The sequence below is a fragment of the Abramis brama genome (assembly GCF_963993115.1).
Source record: "Abramis brama genome assembly, chromosome: 8".
In the NCBI taxonomy this organism is placed as follows: Eukaryota; Metazoa; Chordata; class Actinopteri; order Cypriniformes; family Leuciscidae; genus Abramis; species Abramis brama.
In genome coordinates, this window is record NC_139970.1 from 36,921,839 (window position 1) to 36,941,639 (window position 19,801).

The window sequence follows — 19,801 nt, forward strand, 5'->3', positions numbered from 1 at the left end:
GTAATTAATCCATTAAAGATGCTCTAGAAGAGGGAATTCATTCAGGTGAAGGTGCATTTAAAGAGAAAATTAGCTTCCTTGATATACAATTAGGTCAAGTTTGTTCATGGCTAAGGACTATGCAGTGGCACTTGCACATCTCCTGAGACCCTCAACAGCAATGCATGTTGATCAGGTAAGATTTTAGTCCAGTACTGGACAAAATTGCAAATATGAGGTAAACCATGAATAACGTAAATAAAATGAGTGTCAAAAAGGTTGAGAACCCCTAGAGTTTCGGTAGAGATCTGAATAATTTCTGAACTATATTCAAATTTAATTCCGCAATAAAAGGTCAGGTCATTTTAATATGAACTGAAAAATATTAAATTCTTCAAATTATCTGAGCTATATGCTATCCACAATTATTATACTCTCACTATGCTGTATGTCAACCATAGTCTCATTTGTGTCTATTTATTTCTAAGGATATTGTGTTATATAGTCTTGAGAGCTAAAAAGCAGCCTGTGTGCAATAACATTTTCCAATGGGCAGCAGAACATTGAAACTAATGGAAGAGTGATATAGCCCTTCAAAAAGAGATAGAAACAGGACGCTTTTCACATTAAAATGGATGAATCCAATAACTGAGTTTTTATGGGATTATAGCTTAATATACGCTATAGAAGCCTCACTTTCTCATAAGTGAATGCCACCATCTTTGATCTTTTCATAACTGTCCACTTCAGCGGAGATGAACATTAATAATGCATCTAATCTACTGTAGCTAAACAGAAAGGTCAAAAGAGACCTCTTTAAAGGCCTCCACACACACCATTAAGAGTCTAAATCTGCTCAACATGGAGTGTAACATTCATGTTCACTTATTTATTCTAACCAACCAAATCAGTACAGACTATTCTTCAACAGCTTTTTGTGATCTTATTGGCTTTAATTCACAGCTCACTTGCCTGACTCTTTCACTTTTAACGTTTAATCAATCCAGAGCACATTGAGGCAGGTGATGTGTTGAAATATTCATTCATCTAAATGCAGTCTTCCTCGAGGGGATCACCAAATTGGGAATATTATCTTCGTAATTTAAAGTCTACATTTATCTCATTTGGGTGTGATGTGTCCTATAGCTAGCTGTGAAAAATCTCAAAGCAGAATGGTAAACGTCTAACTGCAAGTGCTGACAGACTGCTGTCCATACCTGTCACTTAATTCCTGTTCAGTTAGACTGAGCGATGACAGGTCGTCTGTAAATTATGAAATGGCTGTCTGCTCCTGCTATGATTGGACTCAAAAACATCTACCAGGAAGCAATAGAATTTCTACAATCCCATTTCCAGAAAAGTTGGGACATTTTGTAAAATGCAACAAAATCAAGAATGTGTGATTTGTTAATTCTCTTTAACCTTTAATTAACTGACAAAAGTCAATGTTAAAGACATGTTTCAATGTTTTCACTGACCAACTTAAATGTATTTTGTAAATATAAATGAATTTTAATTTTGATGGCTGCAACACACTCCAAAAATGTTGGGACATTGGCATGTTTACCAGGGTGTCACATCACCTTTCCTTTTAATTGAATCATTTGGGAATTGAGGATACTAACTGTTGCAGCTTTGCAAGTGGATTTTTTCCCCAATCTTGCCTGATATAAGACAGCTGCTCAACAGTCAGTGGTCATCGTTGTCTGATTCTCCTTTTCATGATGGTTCATATATTTTCAACAAAAGACAGATCTGGACTGCAGGCAGGCCGTCAGGAACTTCAGCTCCACAGTGTAGAGTGTTTCTAAGAAACCACTCTGTTGTAACACATGATGAATGAGTCCTGGCATTGTCTTGCTTCCCAGGAAAAATGTAATCTTTATGCCATTAAATGTCTGTACAATCCCAATATACGCCTCCACGTCAATGGTACCTTCACACACATGCAAGTCACCCATGCCGTTTGCACTGATGCACCCCATACCATGACAGATGTTTGCTTTTACCGGTCGCTGATGACGGTCGCCTTTTGTCTTTGGAAAGTCAATGTCCGTTTTTTCCAAAAACAAGCTGAAACGTGGACTCATCTGACTACAGCACACATTTACACTGTCTTTTAGATCATCTTCTATAGCTTTCTCTTTGCGTAACCGAGAATCAAGTTGCATTTCTTGATGCAGAAGCAGACTGTGTTGAGTGACAACGCTTTTCCAAAGTACTCTAGAGCCCAAGAGGCTATATTTAGCATGATGGTTTCTCATGCAATGCCATCTGGAGGGCTTGAAGGTCATTCACATTCAACAGAGGTTTCCTGCCGTTCCTTACACGGACTGAGATTTATCTGGATTCCCTCAATCCATTCACAGTATTATGTTTGGTAGATGGTGAAAGACCTAAACACTTTGCAATCTTGCATTGAGAAATGTGATTTTTCTTTGCTTGCAAGTCTTTTTTCTTTTCTTTGCTAGCAAGTCTTGCTAGTCTTTGGTGGATGCTCCTTTTATACCCAAACATGATACCCTCACCTATTACTAATTCACCTGCTAACTGTGGTTTCAAAAAAGGTTAACTTTCAAAAAAGGTTAACTTGGATATTCTGTAATCTTTTCCCTTTTATTTTGCCTCCGTCCCAACTTTTTTTGGAGTGTGTTGCAGCCATAAAAAAAAAAAAAATCATATATATATATATATATATATATATATATATATATATACAAAATGCAATTGAATATAGGTTCAAGAGAATTAACAAATCACAGATTCTTGATTTTATTGCGTTTTACAAAATGTCCCAACTGTTCTGGAATTGGGGTTGTAAAAGGCTTTTTTATGTGCACTTATTAGCATTTAGCATTTTTTATGTGCACTTATTAGCATTTATTAGCAACTCATACTCTTGCATGGTGAGAACAAGTTTATTAGAGCTCTGGGCATTTATCACATTTATCAACGTTTTGCAGCAGACTGAAATAAGAGAGTGATTTCTGGTCACACAGTTTGAAGGATTGAATGAAAAGTGTCAGCAGCTGTAAATTTTAAGCCTGTATTCAAATTCCAAGTCTTTTATTATTCGTGCCATTTCCATGTTAAGTCGCTAAATAATTTGAAGGGTTTTCTTTTGCTTTTTATTAGGAAAATATATGAGAATACAGTATATCTATATTAAAATACATTGGTGAATCTGTGCCACCAGTGCCCTATAGTTTATTTTAGAAGAAATGTCCATTATTGCAATTCTAGGAAATGGCTGGGAGATAAAAATAGTGCCCCCAGGTAATGAGCGGCTGAGGAAATACGAGTTCAGAGAACTGCTTACAAAACACAAAACAATCAAAAGAGGTTAGTGAGTGTCTGCCATCATCAATGAAAACCAGTATAATGCAAAAAAAAGAAAAGAAACCTCTCTTATCTGTGGCCAATGTTAAAGGACATATAGTTAGGTGTTGTTTTGTTACAAGATGATATTGTGAATTGAAAATGTTTGGTTGTGGGTTGTTAGAGTAACAAACCCTATTCTGAAACTGCCCACAGACTAACTCCTGTCACACATGGAGTCATTAAAGCTGTGGAGAATAATATAAAAGAAGAGGAGAGGCTCTCAAGAGGGAAACATTTTGGACATATGCTCTCAAACCAAGGTCTCATGGTCTCAGTGAAGATTTGAACATTACTCTTTTTTATGAACTCCTCCTAATGACCCAAGTATCTCTACATTTTCAGCTGTGAGATGCTCTCTGGAAAGATGGTTCTGTTCCCAATATCCTCAATTACTTTTAAACTTTTGTTGGTTTTAAACTACATTACCCATAATTCAATTGAAGCAATTAAGGTAATAAGTTGCACTAGGCAAATTGGTTCGCTTGATGTAAATCACACCCTGTAAGTGTGATTTAATTCGTGGATGGTGTTGGAATGAACACTGTGGTGGTAAGTAATTATCGCAGGACTACAGCCCTGTTTGAAACTGGATTCTTTGTATAAGTTTGAGAAAAGTCCAAACTAAAAAAGGAGCAGTTTCTTATCTTTACCTTAGGGAAGAAACACAGAACTACCACATTAATTATAGGATTCTGCAAATGATGTGCCCATAAGGCTGCCAAAATACAAAAAATGCTGTTAACATAAAACATTATTTCAACCAAAAATAAAATTAATTGGTTGTGGACATTGATGTATAGTTTTCCCTTTAATTTCTTATTGCCCTTCAGACAAATTGATTTAATATAATTTGTATCTTCATTTTACATAGAGCAGTGCACCCAGTATTATAAGACTTGTTCGTATGTCACATAAACAAGGTTTTGACAAGTATAAGTTTCCCATCCTGTGCAGTGATGGTCTGACCTGTCAGCTGTCACCGACAGACTACTCATTAGTCTGCAGTCCTGCCTAAATAAGGAGATGTAACTAGGAAGTATTTGCACTGGTATAGTCTTTAGGTCAGGTAAATGAAGTAATCTACAATAGCCTAAGTTACCTTGAAAGAATATTTGCTTCCAATCTACAATGTCCAGTCTCCAATGAACATTCAGGATAAAACCCTGATTTATGAACCATAGGTTCACAACCATCCATGGTCACTGGTTTACACAATCTTTATACCCTCGCTTTTAGGAGGTCATACCTCTCCGTGTGTAGCCTACTCTTTCATATAGCCAATTACAGAAAAAAAAAGAAAAAAAAAAACCGGTTGCCAACACATGTCTGAAACATTATAGACAGTCAGTATTTCAAAGACAGCTGGGGGCGTTATGTACGATATGGAGCGGAGTGCCTACAACCCCCTTAGCTGTTCTATTCACTGTAAAACACGGCTTCAAGGGTCTTATTGCTTTCATAAAACAGTTACTCCATAAAAATATTCATTTTGATATTTATTTTATTCATAAAATAAGCACCAGCAACAAAAAATATAACGCATGTATTCCTCCGCCAAGCAATGTAGTTCCAAATAGGTTGCCAAGCAACACATGCAGCAACCGGCAGCAACAAAGTATCACAAACGACAGTTGCGCAGTAATACTAATATAATGCGGTCACAGGTGTATGTTTGTTGATTAATTTACAACGGCTTCGAACGCGGCTCAACCAATTATAATCAAAGGAACTATCAGTTTTATAATACTAGCCTACTTTTACCACATCTTTCTATGGCAGAACTTGTAAGATAATTATGCGGTTCTGAATTAAGCCTGTGACTTCAGCTAACGTTAGTTTGAAAAGCCATTCGAAGCAGTTTTGTTATTGTAAACTAAAGGGTTCGAAGTTTCGAACGCTCAAACACTTATAAGTTTGTGAATCGTAGCCTACTACACTGGTGGCTTATAGCTGTTTGTTTATCTGTGAATTTCACGGACAACTCAACAGAAAGACGTTTCGTAGGCTATTATTTTGCGGTCCATAATATTGTATTGCATAGGCCTATTCGATACAGACTTCAAACTCACTTCTAGTACTCAGCCAGGTAAAACATTTACCCTATATATGTTACCGTGGCTCTCAAGTTTAGGAAGCAATTCGGTTGAAAAGCAGTGCAGGAATTAAAATAACCAATTGTTTGGGGCATTTTAATAGTTTAGCTGTTAAGATGCTTGTAGCCTATAGCCTAATATTTCTGTAGGAAAAGCGTAATGTTCTATGAGAGAATAGTTCTTCTAAAACAAAACGACACTTGTCTCCACTATTGGAGCAAATATGTGACCTGCTGAAAAGAACCACTGAACGAACCAGTTACTGAATCGTTTTTGTAAACGGGTCAAAGGATTTCGAAATCGTCACTGTACGAACCAACGAACAAATCTTTTTGGTGAACTGATTAAAAAGATTCGAGTCACTGGGTGGGATGAATCAAAATCCTCACCACGAGTAGCCTAGTCAGTCAGTCCGTCAGTCAGAAGAACAGAAGCGGGTGGAGCGAGCGCGCGCTATCAGCCTCCAGCACAGCAAACAGCTCGCCATCCAATCAGCGCAAGGCGGCTGTCTTATACTGCTGTGTGCTCTTCACTTTATACACTCACTGCAAAGGCGTCTGATCCACTGAAGTATCAACAAGTATGGTAAGTCATGATAATGCATACAATTCATGTTAAAAAGCAAACTTTTTGAAACCACACATAAAGCTTAAATGCTATATCTGTAATTCGTTCTGGAAAGTAGGCTGCTGAGATTTGTCTTGTCTTTATATGCTCGTGTAATATTTGTCATAATCTTGCATTCATATTTTCCTTTATTTTATTTTTACGTCTTTTGTAGTTCCTCATTTGAAGAACAATTCATGTAGGTTGACATGCTATTCTATATTTTATTCCTTAGTCAGCTGTTTATTGTAATGACAGTAGGTGCAGGATATGTTTGTAATATAATAATGGGATGTTTTCAAGCGTGCGTGAGCATTAAATATAGACTTTGAGTAGACAAGATTTACATGCACTCAGTTTTGTTTGCAAATGACTTAATTTCCCACGTTATTATGGTCTAAATACGATGACTTCTCTCAGCGTTTCTTTCATGTATTCAGTCTGTTGTTAGCAGTACGCTTACCAAGTCCAGCCTCGTAGCCTTTAACCTATGCCGTCGTCATTTTTTGGCAGGTACATTTTTCAATGTAAAGTGCTTACCAGCCTACCAATGAGAGAAGAAAGAGAGATTAAGATAAATTATGATACAGTGTTGCCAGATTGGAAATTTCTAAGCATCTTACCAGAAGCTCAAAATTATCGTAGCCTACAGAGTCAAACGTACAGAATACAGCTATTTATTGACCAATAACTTTTTGACACGACATGAAAATGACTTTATTGCTAAAATATCGACCTCAGCTTGGAAAAAAACTGACCTAAGCGCCGCGGAAGGAACGTTTTTTTTATTTTTATTTTTTATTTTACTTTTTTCTTCTTCTTGCAAAACCTACAGAGATGACATATACAACTTGGTATAAAATATACAAAACGAACATTAACTTGTGCTCATGACGATGATGGCCGAGAAGACATAGCCTAATGACATAATTCTTCCACAGCTAGATCAATGAGTAGCCTATAGAAGCCATATGATTACAACGACCATCATTTGAAGCGTCACACAATTCTGATATTATTGTACATTATGGGATTTTTTTCATTATTGATCGTACGTCGTACAGAGGTCGAAATTATCGTACAAATACGATAATTATCGTACGTCTGGCAACACTACTCCAGCGTTGTCTCTTCACTCTCAAACTATATCAAAGCTATTCAAGTCTAAACCGTAAACAGTCGGCACACATCCAGTTGTATTAAATTCCATCTTACATGTAGCCTATACCTACGTTGTTACATTGCTCTCATGTGTTTTTTTATTTTTTTTTATTAGAAAAAATAACAATATACAACAGAAAAAAGACGTCAACAAAAGGTAATACAGAAAACAATACAATAACAACAACAAAAAAAGATACATACATGCTTAATATGTCAGCCATTTTCACATTTACACTGAAAAATTAACTCTGACAACCAGAAACCGAAAAGATCAAAAAGCATAAAAATAAGTCTTTATTGTTCTTTATCCCATTTTTTTGTAAATGTTAATTTTTGCCAACTATCTGATTGTGACCTGCTTTTATCTTTTATCATATTCTTAGTCAATAAATAATAATGCTTTAGGAACATAACAAATAATTCTAATTTAATATGTTTCTCTCTTTTGAAAATAAAATATTTACCAAGAAGCACAATGGTATTTAACATGTTTTCTTCTTCATACACACCCCAAATTATATATATTGGTGACATTAGTATAAGTCCTTGCTCATATAACCAAACTGCCACCTTATGCCAAAAACGAGCTACCTCTGGACAATACCAGAACAAATGTAAAATGTCTTCCTCTTCTTCTCCACAATCTTGCTCTCATGTGTTATTTTCATATCTTTTTTTTGAATATTTTGATATAATTTGTTTTGAGGTAAAGTGTCTTACTTTAGAAAAAACACCTCCATGCTCTGCTCTAGTCACTTTAATTATTCTTCATTGACAATATAGTTGAAACGTTTGTTGCCTGTTATTGACACACATTTGAATTTCATTTAATGTAAGCTTAAAAAAGCAGACAAATTACGTATTCAGGTAGCCTACATTTTTAAAATGTTTTAGTTTGGTTACATTATTTTTCAGTTGAATGTGTGATTTCTTTAGGATGTTTTAAAAACGGTTTACGGTGACTTTAAATAATGCAAATGCAACTGTGATGTGCTTGCTGAGGGTGTATCACTCACAATCCCTTTTTCGCAACACACATTTATAGATGAGCCATGTGTCCTACTTGCATCCTATTGGATTCTAAACGTGGCTTGAGGTTTTAGCATCCATCACAATAATCAACTAGTGCTACTGAGCTGCTGCTGATTCAACAATCAATCCTGAGCTGTGTTGCTTATTGCTTACTGTACATTGCCAGTGAATTAATCTTTTATTTCGACACTTTCAAATGATGCATCCCACATGTCTCATGTGCTGCCTGTGACAAAGTTTTAGTGGAAAGAATGAAAGTCATTTCACTGCATCATGTGTTCGGCGTAGGCCTATTCATATTTTCTACCTGCCTTACGGACTCTTAAAAAATGAGTCTCCGCAGAGGGGGTTTTGACAAAAGAGCTTTTCACACTTGAAAGTTAACCCTGTCATTCTATACACAGGGTAAAGGGAATCACATCTCATAATTTATTCATAAGCTGATGTTTCACACTCTACATTCCTAAACCCTGGGTTAACATCCTTATTTGCATTTTTGCGGTGTCAGTGTCACTGATTGGCGAACACTGTACACAATACATTTACAAAAAGGCTCTAAAATTTCACATTCTTATATTATATACTGTATGGGCATACTGTACTATCAAGTTTATCCTGAATGGACTTTTCAAATTATAAAGGTAAGAATAAACCTTTATTCTTACCGGTCTCTTCTTCACCTTTACCGGTCTCTTCTTCACTACAATTTGACATTTTCCCCCCTCAAATACTGAAACTACTGTTTATACAACATGCAGTGTTTCTGTGACTGTCCAAAGCACGTGAATATGAGGCTTGTCAGTTGCTAAGCATCTAGTCGTAACATTCTAACACTGCATCGTTTCACACTGTACACGTTTGGCTCTTACAAGTGTGAAACGTTCCTTTACCCGGGGTTAAAAGCGGGGTTTAGAATGACAATAGCGCGGGGCTTAAGGGAAAAGCTTATACAATGTGAAAAGCCCTAAAGTGTAAGCTATCCATTTAGACTGGTTCCTCAAAGGGCAGTCATGATCTGATTGATCAGCACAATGTAGGGCGTTCATATGATCTGTCCTAGAATTAATTATTCTAATCTAGTAAGTTTAAAGGTATAGTGTGAATTAAATCGTGTGATGTTAACCCTCATTAACCCTCATGGTTCTTCCATGACACACAATGAGGAATGTCAAAGATGCCCCAAGCTTTGTTTGACTCTAATTGAACCATAGTTAAATGAAATAGAAATGAAGACTTGAAATATAGTTGTCATATGGACCACTTTTATGATAGTCAAGTCAAGTCACCTTCATTTATATAGCGCTTTTAACAATATGATTGATGTTAATTTACTTCCGAGAAGACATTTTATCCTATTTGGAGTTTGTCAGTATTTAGCAGTTCACTTTCCTTGTGCTGAAAAGAACAACTGGGATATTCTGCTTATTACAGAATGTACATCTTTTGGATTTCACTGATGGGAAATAAAAAGGTTTGGAATGACATGATGGTGAGTAAATGACAATATTTTAATTTTTGAGTGAACTATTGGGATATTAAAAAACTTTATTCATGTGTTTTTTTTTTTTTTTCATCATTAAAGTTTCTAATAGCCTTTAATGAGCATTGTGTTGCTATGGCGCAAATGAGAAATTGATTTGTTTTGTTTTAACAAATCGGCCCTTTCTAATATTATTAGATTAAATGCAGCATAACAAATGTATTCGTCTGCAAGATATGAGACTTATCTCAAATTGTTTTGTCATGGTTGGATCCATTTCAGGTCAGAGCACTCTAATGTTGCTTTGTATGTTACAAAGCATATCTTAAAGGGATAGTTCACCCAAAAATAAAAATTCTGTCATCATTTACTCACCTTCATATTGTTCCAAACCTTTATGCCTTCATTTTTTTCTATGGAACATGGAAGAAAGTGTTTCATTTAAAAAATAATGTCATACAGGTTTGTAATGACATGAGGGTGAGAAAATAACAGAATTTTAATTTTCCTCTTTCAATCTTTTATTTATATAAATATGAATTTCTTTGTTAATCTAAAAAGTCTCTTTGTGTGGGTGATTCTTGTTCTCCTTTTTGTTCTTGCAGTTTCAAGACTTGGCAGGAGGGACTTCAAGTGAATGGAGCCCTCTTCAAATCTTTCTTCTGCTTTTGGTCTCTAATTAAAACTTGGCTGTAGAACCTTTTCCTCTCAAATGTTTAATTGCCTCTCAGATGTTGATGGACTCGTTTGGATTCTCTCCAGCACACTCACAATGGCTTCAAACACCTGAAAATTAAAATCACTTCTCTGCATATGCTCAAAGGGCGTTAACAAGGAAAAACTCCCCGCTGTTGGAATGACACAGTGACATGTAATATTTACTCGTTAATTTTCCAATATGACTTGGATTAACAATGACTGCCCTTGAACTGTAGAGCATTCAGAAAGTAAGTAGCTGGACATGACTTACCCTGGAGGGGCTCATCTGTCAAAGAAAGTCTTCATCCCTCATGGCTATCCCCTTATCTTGAGATTACTTTTAGCCGTGATTTGTTTGAGTGTGATGGGTCTTGCCTGTCCCAAGAGCTGCCACTGCTCCGAGAGGAATGGCTTAACCGTAGTGCAGTGTTCCTCTCGCAACCTTGTGGAGATCCCCCCCGACCTTCCGCACGATACCGTGTCACTTCAACTGTCCTCCAATCGCATAACCAAAATCCCAAACCAGGCTTTTAAAAACCTTCCCTGGCTCCAAGAGTTGGACTTGTCACGGAACGCTATTGAAACCGTGGACGCTGGGGCTTTTCAAGGTGTCACGGAGAGCTTGCGGGCGCTCGACCTGTCCCATAATCACATGCAAAGCATCCCCAAGGAGGCCTTCGCTCGGCTGCATGCCAAGATCAGCCTGTCCAACAACCCGTGGCATTGCGAGTGCACCCTGCAGGAGGTGTTGCGCGAACTCTGGCTGGACCCCGAGACGGTGAACGAGGTGAGCTGCCACACCTCTGTTCAGGAGGAGTACGCGGGCAAACCTGTCACCCAAGTCTTGGATTCAGGCATAAACTTTTGCAACTTCCACCATAAGACTACCGATGTAGCCATGTTTGTCACCATGTTTGGTTGGTTCACGATGGTTATCGCTTATGTCATCTATTACGTACGGCATAACCAGGAAGATGCCAGGAGGCATCTGGAGTACCTCAAGTCTCTGCCAAGTAGCTCCCAAATTAGTAAGGATTTTGACACAATCAGCACTGTTCTCTAGCATCAATCAATGCAGTGTAGGAGTGAATCTGTTTGGCACAGTGATGATGGCACAACAGCAAGCCTTATAAGGAAGAGTGGGGCAAGATGTGTCATTTAATGAAGTTGTCCTCTAGGAAAGGAGAAATGACGAATCACTGATGATGAACATGTGAAAGATTTCAATTTCAAACACATTTTGATAATGCACAAACCAATTCCAAAGTAGTATTTTGCTGCACATTATATACATTTTCATAAAAAAGAAAAACATGTAATTTTCTGAATATTTGAATTTAAATGTTTTATTATGATAGTGTTTTTGTGCAGTTGTAACCAAATCTTACCAAATGCCAAACATACATGAAATATATTTTTTATTTATTTATTTATTTATTTATTTATTTATTTATTTATTTACTTTGACACCAAATATTTATTTATTTTGCTTCAGAAAATATATATTTTACATGCAAAAAAAGAGAGAGAGTTGCACTTGATAAAGTCCTTTTTTAACTCTTTCCCCACCATTGACCAAAATTTCCAGCAATCCATGTTTTCACTGAAGCTATTTTTTTTATTATTATTATTATTTTTACAGAGCATCTGTTTCTTTTGATATATTGCATGTTCAGATATTCATACAACAAAATATTCTGGGGGCTGAAAATGATCAAAAATGCTGGTGGGGAAAGAGTTAAATATATGGCCCAGTTACTTGAATTAAGGAGGTGACAGATTAGCCACTGACACATCTTACCCCACTGTTCCCAAGTTAAAGTATTATTTAATTGTGAATGTTTTTTGTGGTTTTTCACACAATGAATGTGTTGACAATTGTTCTGTGATGCAATTCAGTGTTCCCATTCATGTACCCTCAGTCGACCTACATAAGTCCTGCAGTCTCGGTGAGTGGCTGCTTTGTGCCTCACGACAAGCTCTGCAGAAGCTCCAGTTTTTCCACATTTTTTCTTGAATTGATTTATTATTTTGTATGCTAATGTAATGGTTTCAGAACCAAATATTAAATGCTGGACATAGGGATATTTTATTTTCCTTCTTTTATAGCGATGACCAAGGAGAGCAAGTACATAATCACTGCCGAAAAACAAACAAAAAACCCCCATCAGTTAGGCTCTGCCTTGATAATTGGAAACTTGCCCTATTTTTGGCGGAGTTCTATATACTCAAGTGCCTGATCCTGGTACCTCAGCACCAATACACTGTGCATTGGGCATTATTTGGTTTGGTACAGTATCTCTCTGTTGTTCTACAATAATAATAAAATTTAAAAAATCCTTTAATAGTGAGTGTTAAGTAGAACAGTGTCATAGTCAAGTGAAAAATTTGGTGTATTTTAAAGATTTCTCTGATTGATCTTGGATCAATTATGTATGATTAGAAGATATTATGAGATGACATTCAAAATGGATTTTGTCACCTGTGCGTTAAAGTTAAAAGGGCTTGCAGGTTATATTTCATGTAGGCTAATGTGTATTTCTGTCCACATGTATCAGTTTTTCATTGTAATGAGCCTTTCAGCAGTAGTGTGTATATAGAAACAAAAAAATAAAAATGCTATTAGAAGGACTCTGCCTTCTTGCTTAGACTTTTTAATATCTTTGTTGTTGTTTTTAAGTTGCATTCAATTTACTATATGAATGAGCTTTTGTGAACATGTTCAGCAAACAAAAAATCAATAGCTTGGGGTCCTTGATTTTATTTACCTTTGTTTTGTGTGAGTAGGCACAAAACAATGCCTTGCAGACATGTTTTTTTGAACCTTTAGGGATTTCATGAGGGGTCATGCCACTGAGAGTGGATATTATGATTGCTTTCCAGTCCAGGGGTCTAGCCATATGTGAGTCTGTAGCTCTAGATCAATAGCAGATTCATTACAGGGGATGGTTTGGAAAGCTGCTGTGAGCTTTAAAACCAGCTGTTCTGGGACTAGATGACACCCTCAATTCAGTGAGGAAGCCAATGTATAAGTGAAAGTGGCTGTGTTTGTGCTTGTGTCTTCAAAGAAAACACTGAATGGGTGGTCCATCTTAACTTACGGGACAGTTTAATACTCAAGTGCTCCATAAAGATTTACTATTTCTGATTGTAAAGTTAGTATTTATTTACTTATGCAGTAAATCCCCATAGCACTGTTCATGAAACCCTCGTATCCTTGCCAAAGTCTTGATTTGTCCTTTAAAACACATGGGATTTTGAATCATTTGCTATCAGATTCACTGTCAGTTTTCCTCAGCACTGTAAAACTATATAAAATATATTGCATCCTGATTGTCTTCCAGAATGTCATGTACCAACCCATTGTTCGGTTACATGTTATATAAAAAGCCCATTAGTAAATCTCAAATGTGCTTATCTGGAGGCATCAGCAGGATATTAACTTGATTCTTATCACATTTGGGACATGAATGATTTATACAATTTCAGTTATTATTTTTGCAGGGTTGTTGAAAAATGTTATGTTTTAATTATCTCTTAAAATGTGTAAATCATTAATTTATGTCGGGCCAACGTGGGTTTGAAATGGGCTGAAAAATGGCCCCAATATGGGATTGTCTGCGGGTTCCATCATGGCCCCATGCCAATTGGCCAAATGGATTTCAGATTGGACTTGTCAACAGGTGGGACCCAACTGGGCAACATGCACAAGACCCAGTCAAAAATGGTTCTTCAGTGGCGTTCTAAGACCACTTTTTGGAACATTTTAAGGTTATTTTAACACCACACTATCAAAGTGAAATTAATCAATCTCATTTTTCAGCAAGGTTTTGGAACAGAGCCATTTTGATCACCTCAATGAGTTATAACCCTTTTAAATAAAATGCAATAACTCATCATCTTGCTGAATAAGTTGTGGGTGTGGTTGGCAGCTGCACTGTACATGACTGATTCAGTTTTTTTAATACGTTTGATGTGATGGTGTTCTAGCTCTATAAATCGTATGCCTGTGAGGTTAAAGCCTGTACAGAAGGAAAAAGGGTCAAATGACAGAAAAGAGTATCTAAAAGGCTCCAACCACCACAGTTTAGGGTCAGACTACAGCACTGTGAAGTGCATTTGGCTGTCACATTACCACAGAGGGTTACATTTTCCTAAGGAAACATCAGCAACTTTCTAAACGTCATCACTGACCTAGAGAGATTGATGATGTTTGAGCATCTCAGCATGGCTTATCCATCAGTTTCTGACAGCATAGATGACGGATGCTCTTTGTGCCCTAAAATGACATGCAGTCAAGCTGGTCCAAAGACATAGTTGCCTTACTCATCCTTTTTTGCTGGTTTTAAATGCACTATTCTGCATGTTGAAGCTGCTCGCTCTTTGTAAACCAGCCATGTGTTTACTGCCCTTTGTAATGTATTTACCTTGACAGTCCCTCACAGGTCATGCACTAAACAATGTTTTTTTTTTTTGTTTGTTTATTGACGAAAACATCTTTCATGTTCAGCTGACAAAATATTTTGCAGTAAGTTTCGCATTTAATGAGCTCACAGTCTGCTGCATGGTCTAAACATTTTCAGACAAAAAATAAAGAATCCATTTGTTTTTACTTTCTTTTCTGGCCGCCTATTACAATAAGCTAAGACTTCATGAAAGACCGGGCCACAAAAACATATTTGAAATAAATAAGAATACAATATTGACTGGAGACCCATGTGTTCCCGCATAATATTTATATCTTCCTTTTAACAAAATGCCTGTCATTATACCACCTGAATATGAATTGTTTTATTGATTTCAGTTAAGAAGGTATTTTTAAATAGAGTATTTTTATGAACCACCTTTCCTGAGCTATTCATACTAACTGGCAGGAGTGTTTTTCTAATTGGAGCTCTCAGTACTTAGGGCACATTAGAGATTTATTAACATATTTTTCTCCATCTGCTTTAGATTGTCATTTTCTGAAGTGTTATCGTTTCTTAGCCATGTGTCCTCCCACTGGGATTTGTATTTGCTGGTGCTCTTTCACCACAGGGGTAATCTGTGCCATCCAAACAGCATTTTCCTCCTAGATTGGGTGTATTAAGCCTCCGGCATTTCTCTGACATTTGTTAGTAATCATTTTAAAAAGCTCCTGTGGGTATTTGTTTCTATTTACAGATTATGTTACAGTACCAGCCAAAAGTCTGGACACATCTGCTCAGTCTTTTTATAAATATTTTCACCATTTATATAATGACAAATTACCTAAAATTACCTGTCCACACTTTTGACTGGTAATGTTTTTATTTATTTCACTTTTTATTTCATTTTTTATTGCGCAGAATTTACCACATTTCACAGCCTGTTTTTAGTTTTTCTTTTTATTTTTTAGATACTTTTCATTTTCTAGCATAATTTTTTTTACATTGACCTTTTTCAGTGTGTTGAAGGATCTAAGGATTCTCAATAGCAACCGGTGTGTGTTACTTTAAGAGAACAACCATGAATAACCACGCATCTGTGTTGTGTTTTATTTGATTATTATCATTATTATTTGATTTACATCAATTATCATTTTATTATTTCTTTTCAATTGTTGTTTAATCTTATGATTGTGTGGTTGTAAGGGATGTTTGTCTTCACGACTAGGAGATAATAGAATGTTTCCATTTCAAGGGTTCAACATCATTTACATTTAATCAATTAGCAGACGCTTTTATCCAAACAATCAAACCAACAATAGGGCAACAATATGCAGTACACGTACTGTAGCAAGGTTTTTTTTTTTTTTTTTTTTTTAAATAGATATAGAATAGTAAGTGTTAGTATTAATGGGTCAGGTGTTGATGAAAAAAAAATGCATCTTCAGCAGTTTCTTGAAAATGGCTAAAGACTCAGTACTGACGTAGTGAGTTTACTGTAGGTGCAGCACCAGTGGTTGTTCTGTAGGCAAACAACAGGTCCTTGAATTTGATGCAAGTAGCAATTGGCAACCAGAGCAATTTTATGAGGAGAGGCGTGTGACGTGCACTCTCTGAGAAGACTGGAGAAGTTGTGATGAAGTGTTGGGTTGGCTGAGACCACAAGCAGTTCGGTCTTCACAAGGTTGAATTGAAGGTGGTGGTCCTTTATCCTGCAAGAAATGTCTGTCAGGCAGGCTGAGATGCGAGCAGCTACCATCGGATCATCTGGCTGGAATGAGAGGTAGAGTTGTGTGTCATTAGCGTAGCACTGATAGGAAAAGTCATGTTTCTGAATGACAGATCCTAGGGATGACATGTAGATGGATAAGAGAAGTGGTCCAAGAACTGAGCCCTGAGGCACCTCAGGAGCTAGATGTTGCAACTTAGACACCTCACCCCTCCACAACACCCTGAAGGACCTACCTGAGATCATCACAGGACGATGTTATGAAGTAGTAATTTTCCATTGTTTTTCCCTTGGTATAATAACACTTGTTGGATTTGTACTGGTCAGACAAATTCTGAGCACATACACAACCAAGATTATTCAACAAACTCTGCTATTTCTATTATCATCACTTCGTCTCCTGCTTCTGCTCTTCTCTGGCTTTCTCAGTCAAACTCTCAGGCGGATAGAAGATTGTTATTAGAGTTTTTGGGGACAAAACAGATATAGATTTGACATTTCTGACATAGAGATCTGATCTAATAGTGTATACTAATTCTGTGCAATTCTGCTGATATATATATATATTGCTCAATTGATTGCTCAATTGATTTTTAATAAAGTAATATTAAATGTAAAAAAAATCACATAGATTAATTTTTTTTTGGAATATACAGTACATATATATATATATATATATGTACTGTATATTCCAAAAAAAATGTAATCTATGTGATTTTTTTTACATTTAATATTACTTTATTAAAAATCAATTGATTTGAGAATCAATGCTGCTATTTGCTTTAATAGCAGCATGATCATCAGGTGTTGCACACACTTGTAGTTGATGTTGATGTTCTCCATCATGATTTAAAAGGGATCCAAAGAGCATCTTGTGCTTCAATGGAATCAAGAACATCTGACCTTTTGTTCAAAGAAGTTCGCCTACTCTTAATTCTTCAACTACAAAATTCTTCAACTTTGTTTTAAAATTGATCTTGAATCAGAGATTTTCAGTTTAGTCTCGGACATCTGGACGCCACTGCTTTTTCTTTGACTGGTCTGCTGTTGCTTTGCCACATGATCAACTAATGGTACAAATTCAATTTTTGTTTGCACAAAATAATAGCAGCATTTGCTTTCATTCTAATGATCGCAGCACTAACGTCACAGTCTCTTTACTCATTATATTATTACCATAAAACTGCCAAGCCATCCTGTCATTACATGTAATATGTGAAGGAATGTGACCCTCTACCTCAGTCTGTGTTTGGTTGTTCTTTCTGGCCATTAGCCACATGTGCCATCTGTTCATAACAATATAATCACTTCTAGATTAAACCCCCTGCTTCTTCTTCCTGCAGCACACAGACATTTGTCCTTGTTCTGTTTCACTTTCAGGTGTAATGTGTGTGTCGGTTGGAGACACAGTCAGGCATCACCCTTGCTGTGTCCCTCTGACCCCCCCAGAGATATATATATATAGTCAGTCACATGGTTCAATTTTCTGAAATTGAGATTTATACATCATCTGAAAGCTGAATAAATAAGCTTTCCATTGATGTATGGTTTGTTAGGATAGGACAATATGGATAGGACAATATTGGCCGAGAGGGTGCAAAATACGGGGGGGTCTGGGGGGGGCTCGACCCCCCTGATTAACCCATGAGACCCCCTGAAAACCTCAAAAGCAAAATTTGAAGGGGGTCTAAAATTTTACTGACATTTTTTACTAAAAAAAAAACAACACATTACAGACTGTTTGAGCATTCATGCTTACGGTTACCAGATTAAATTTCAAATGCTTTGTAGCCATGCCTAGCCTGGCAAGCCAGACCTACATCAAGATGTTAGGTCTGGCAACTCACCATATCCGAGGGGTGGGATAAACGGCTGTCTTTTAATGTTCTCTCTGCATGCAATAGGACAGCGCTTCAACCAACCAGAGCGTTTTCCCAACAGCGGAGCTAGTTGATAGATTCAACTTTTGCCTTATCTGGCCGGCAAAACTACGAACACATCTTCCTTTTTTTAAGAATGACTTAAGTGCTGTTCTTTGCTCTTTTCTCAAAGAAAAACTTAACTCCAAGTCCTCCAGAGTCGCGGCCAAAGCCGATTCGAAAGACTGTTCTCCAGCAGCCATTCTTTGTTTTCAAGTAGCAGGAACCGTCGCAATTCTGTCATCATTATGTTAAGCCCGCCCCGCCTACTCTATACACGACGTGATTGGCCTGACCCAATTTAGGTTTTTGCAGCTCGAAAGTCAATGGAGAGTTGCTAGACTACCCTGGCTGCAAAATACATTTTGCTGCCGCTAGGGTGCGTCTAGATTTCTAGGCTAAGCCATGCCTTTATTCTTTTAAAACTAGATGTGCTCATCTGAAATTCATGAACAGAGGTCAGGGTTTCTTCATTGTATTATTTGTATGACCCATTTAGAAGGCATGCCAGTAGATGACTTCCATTCAAGTCACTCTCCTGTGTTAATTGGATCTGGAAGTCTGGATTTACAATAACTAGAGGTTCAGTTTTTGTATAAAACTAAATAGGATTTTTTGAATGTGATGTGTGACTTACATGAACAGCTGTAAGAACATATATTGCTTATTATTCCTTAAAAAAAAAAACGGAAATGAGTTTGACAAATTGTTTTCAGCTGGCATCTGATGCAAAACAAATGCATCCACTTGCTCAGAGCCTTATTTTGATGGGAAAAAAATATATTATTTTTTGACTGTGACAATTGCAAGAGATTGTTGTCTTTCATATCTCGTTTAAATCTGTCTTTCTTGGAAAAACAAAGCAACGTCATTTGTGATGCAGTGACCTTTTACGGCATTGATTCTGGCATTTCTGATTTAAATGACAAGCCTATTGTTGTTTTTATTTTTTTTTACCTTTTATTCAGATTCTAGTTATTTTTGCATATGTGTGTCAGTGTGATCCCATTTACCTTGGTTCATGCCTTAATGTGTTGATTAGGCATCTGGCAGGCCTCATTTGTGGTTTTGTGCAGATGCTAACATGAAATGCTGCATAAAATGAACCCTCACTGGTCTAGAGAACATGCGTAAGATCAAAAAGACCCTAATGGAGGATGCATGTGCACTCTTTTGTTTTCTCAAGCCTCTGTTTCATTAATGGAGCTTCTTTCATGTGCTTTCCCATTCACTGCTTCTTCTTTTTTTTTCTCAGAGCGTCGAGAGCTCTCTGTGTTGATTTCCAGTAGAGGCTGAGGAGCTTTTAGTATTCT

General features: G+C 36.8%; 1 protein-coding gene across 1 annotated transcript; it reads left to right on the forward strand.

The window, feature by feature from the left end:
* The first annotated feature begins 5,870 nt into the window (after positions 1 to 5,870).
* Positions 5,871 to 11,823, forward strand: lrrc3 (leucine rich repeat containing 3). The gene is made up of 2 exons (XM_084123183.1): positions 5,871 to 6,038; positions 10,341 to 11,823. The coding sequence occupies exon 2, from the start codon at positions 10,697 to 10,699 to the stop codon at positions 11,495 to 11,497; it is 801 nt and encodes a 266-aa protein (XP_083979309.1). The 5' UTR covers positions 5,871 to 6,038; positions 10,341 to 10,696; the 3' UTR covers positions 11,498 to 11,823.
* The last annotated feature ends 7,978 nt before the right edge of the window (positions 11,824 to 19,801 follow it).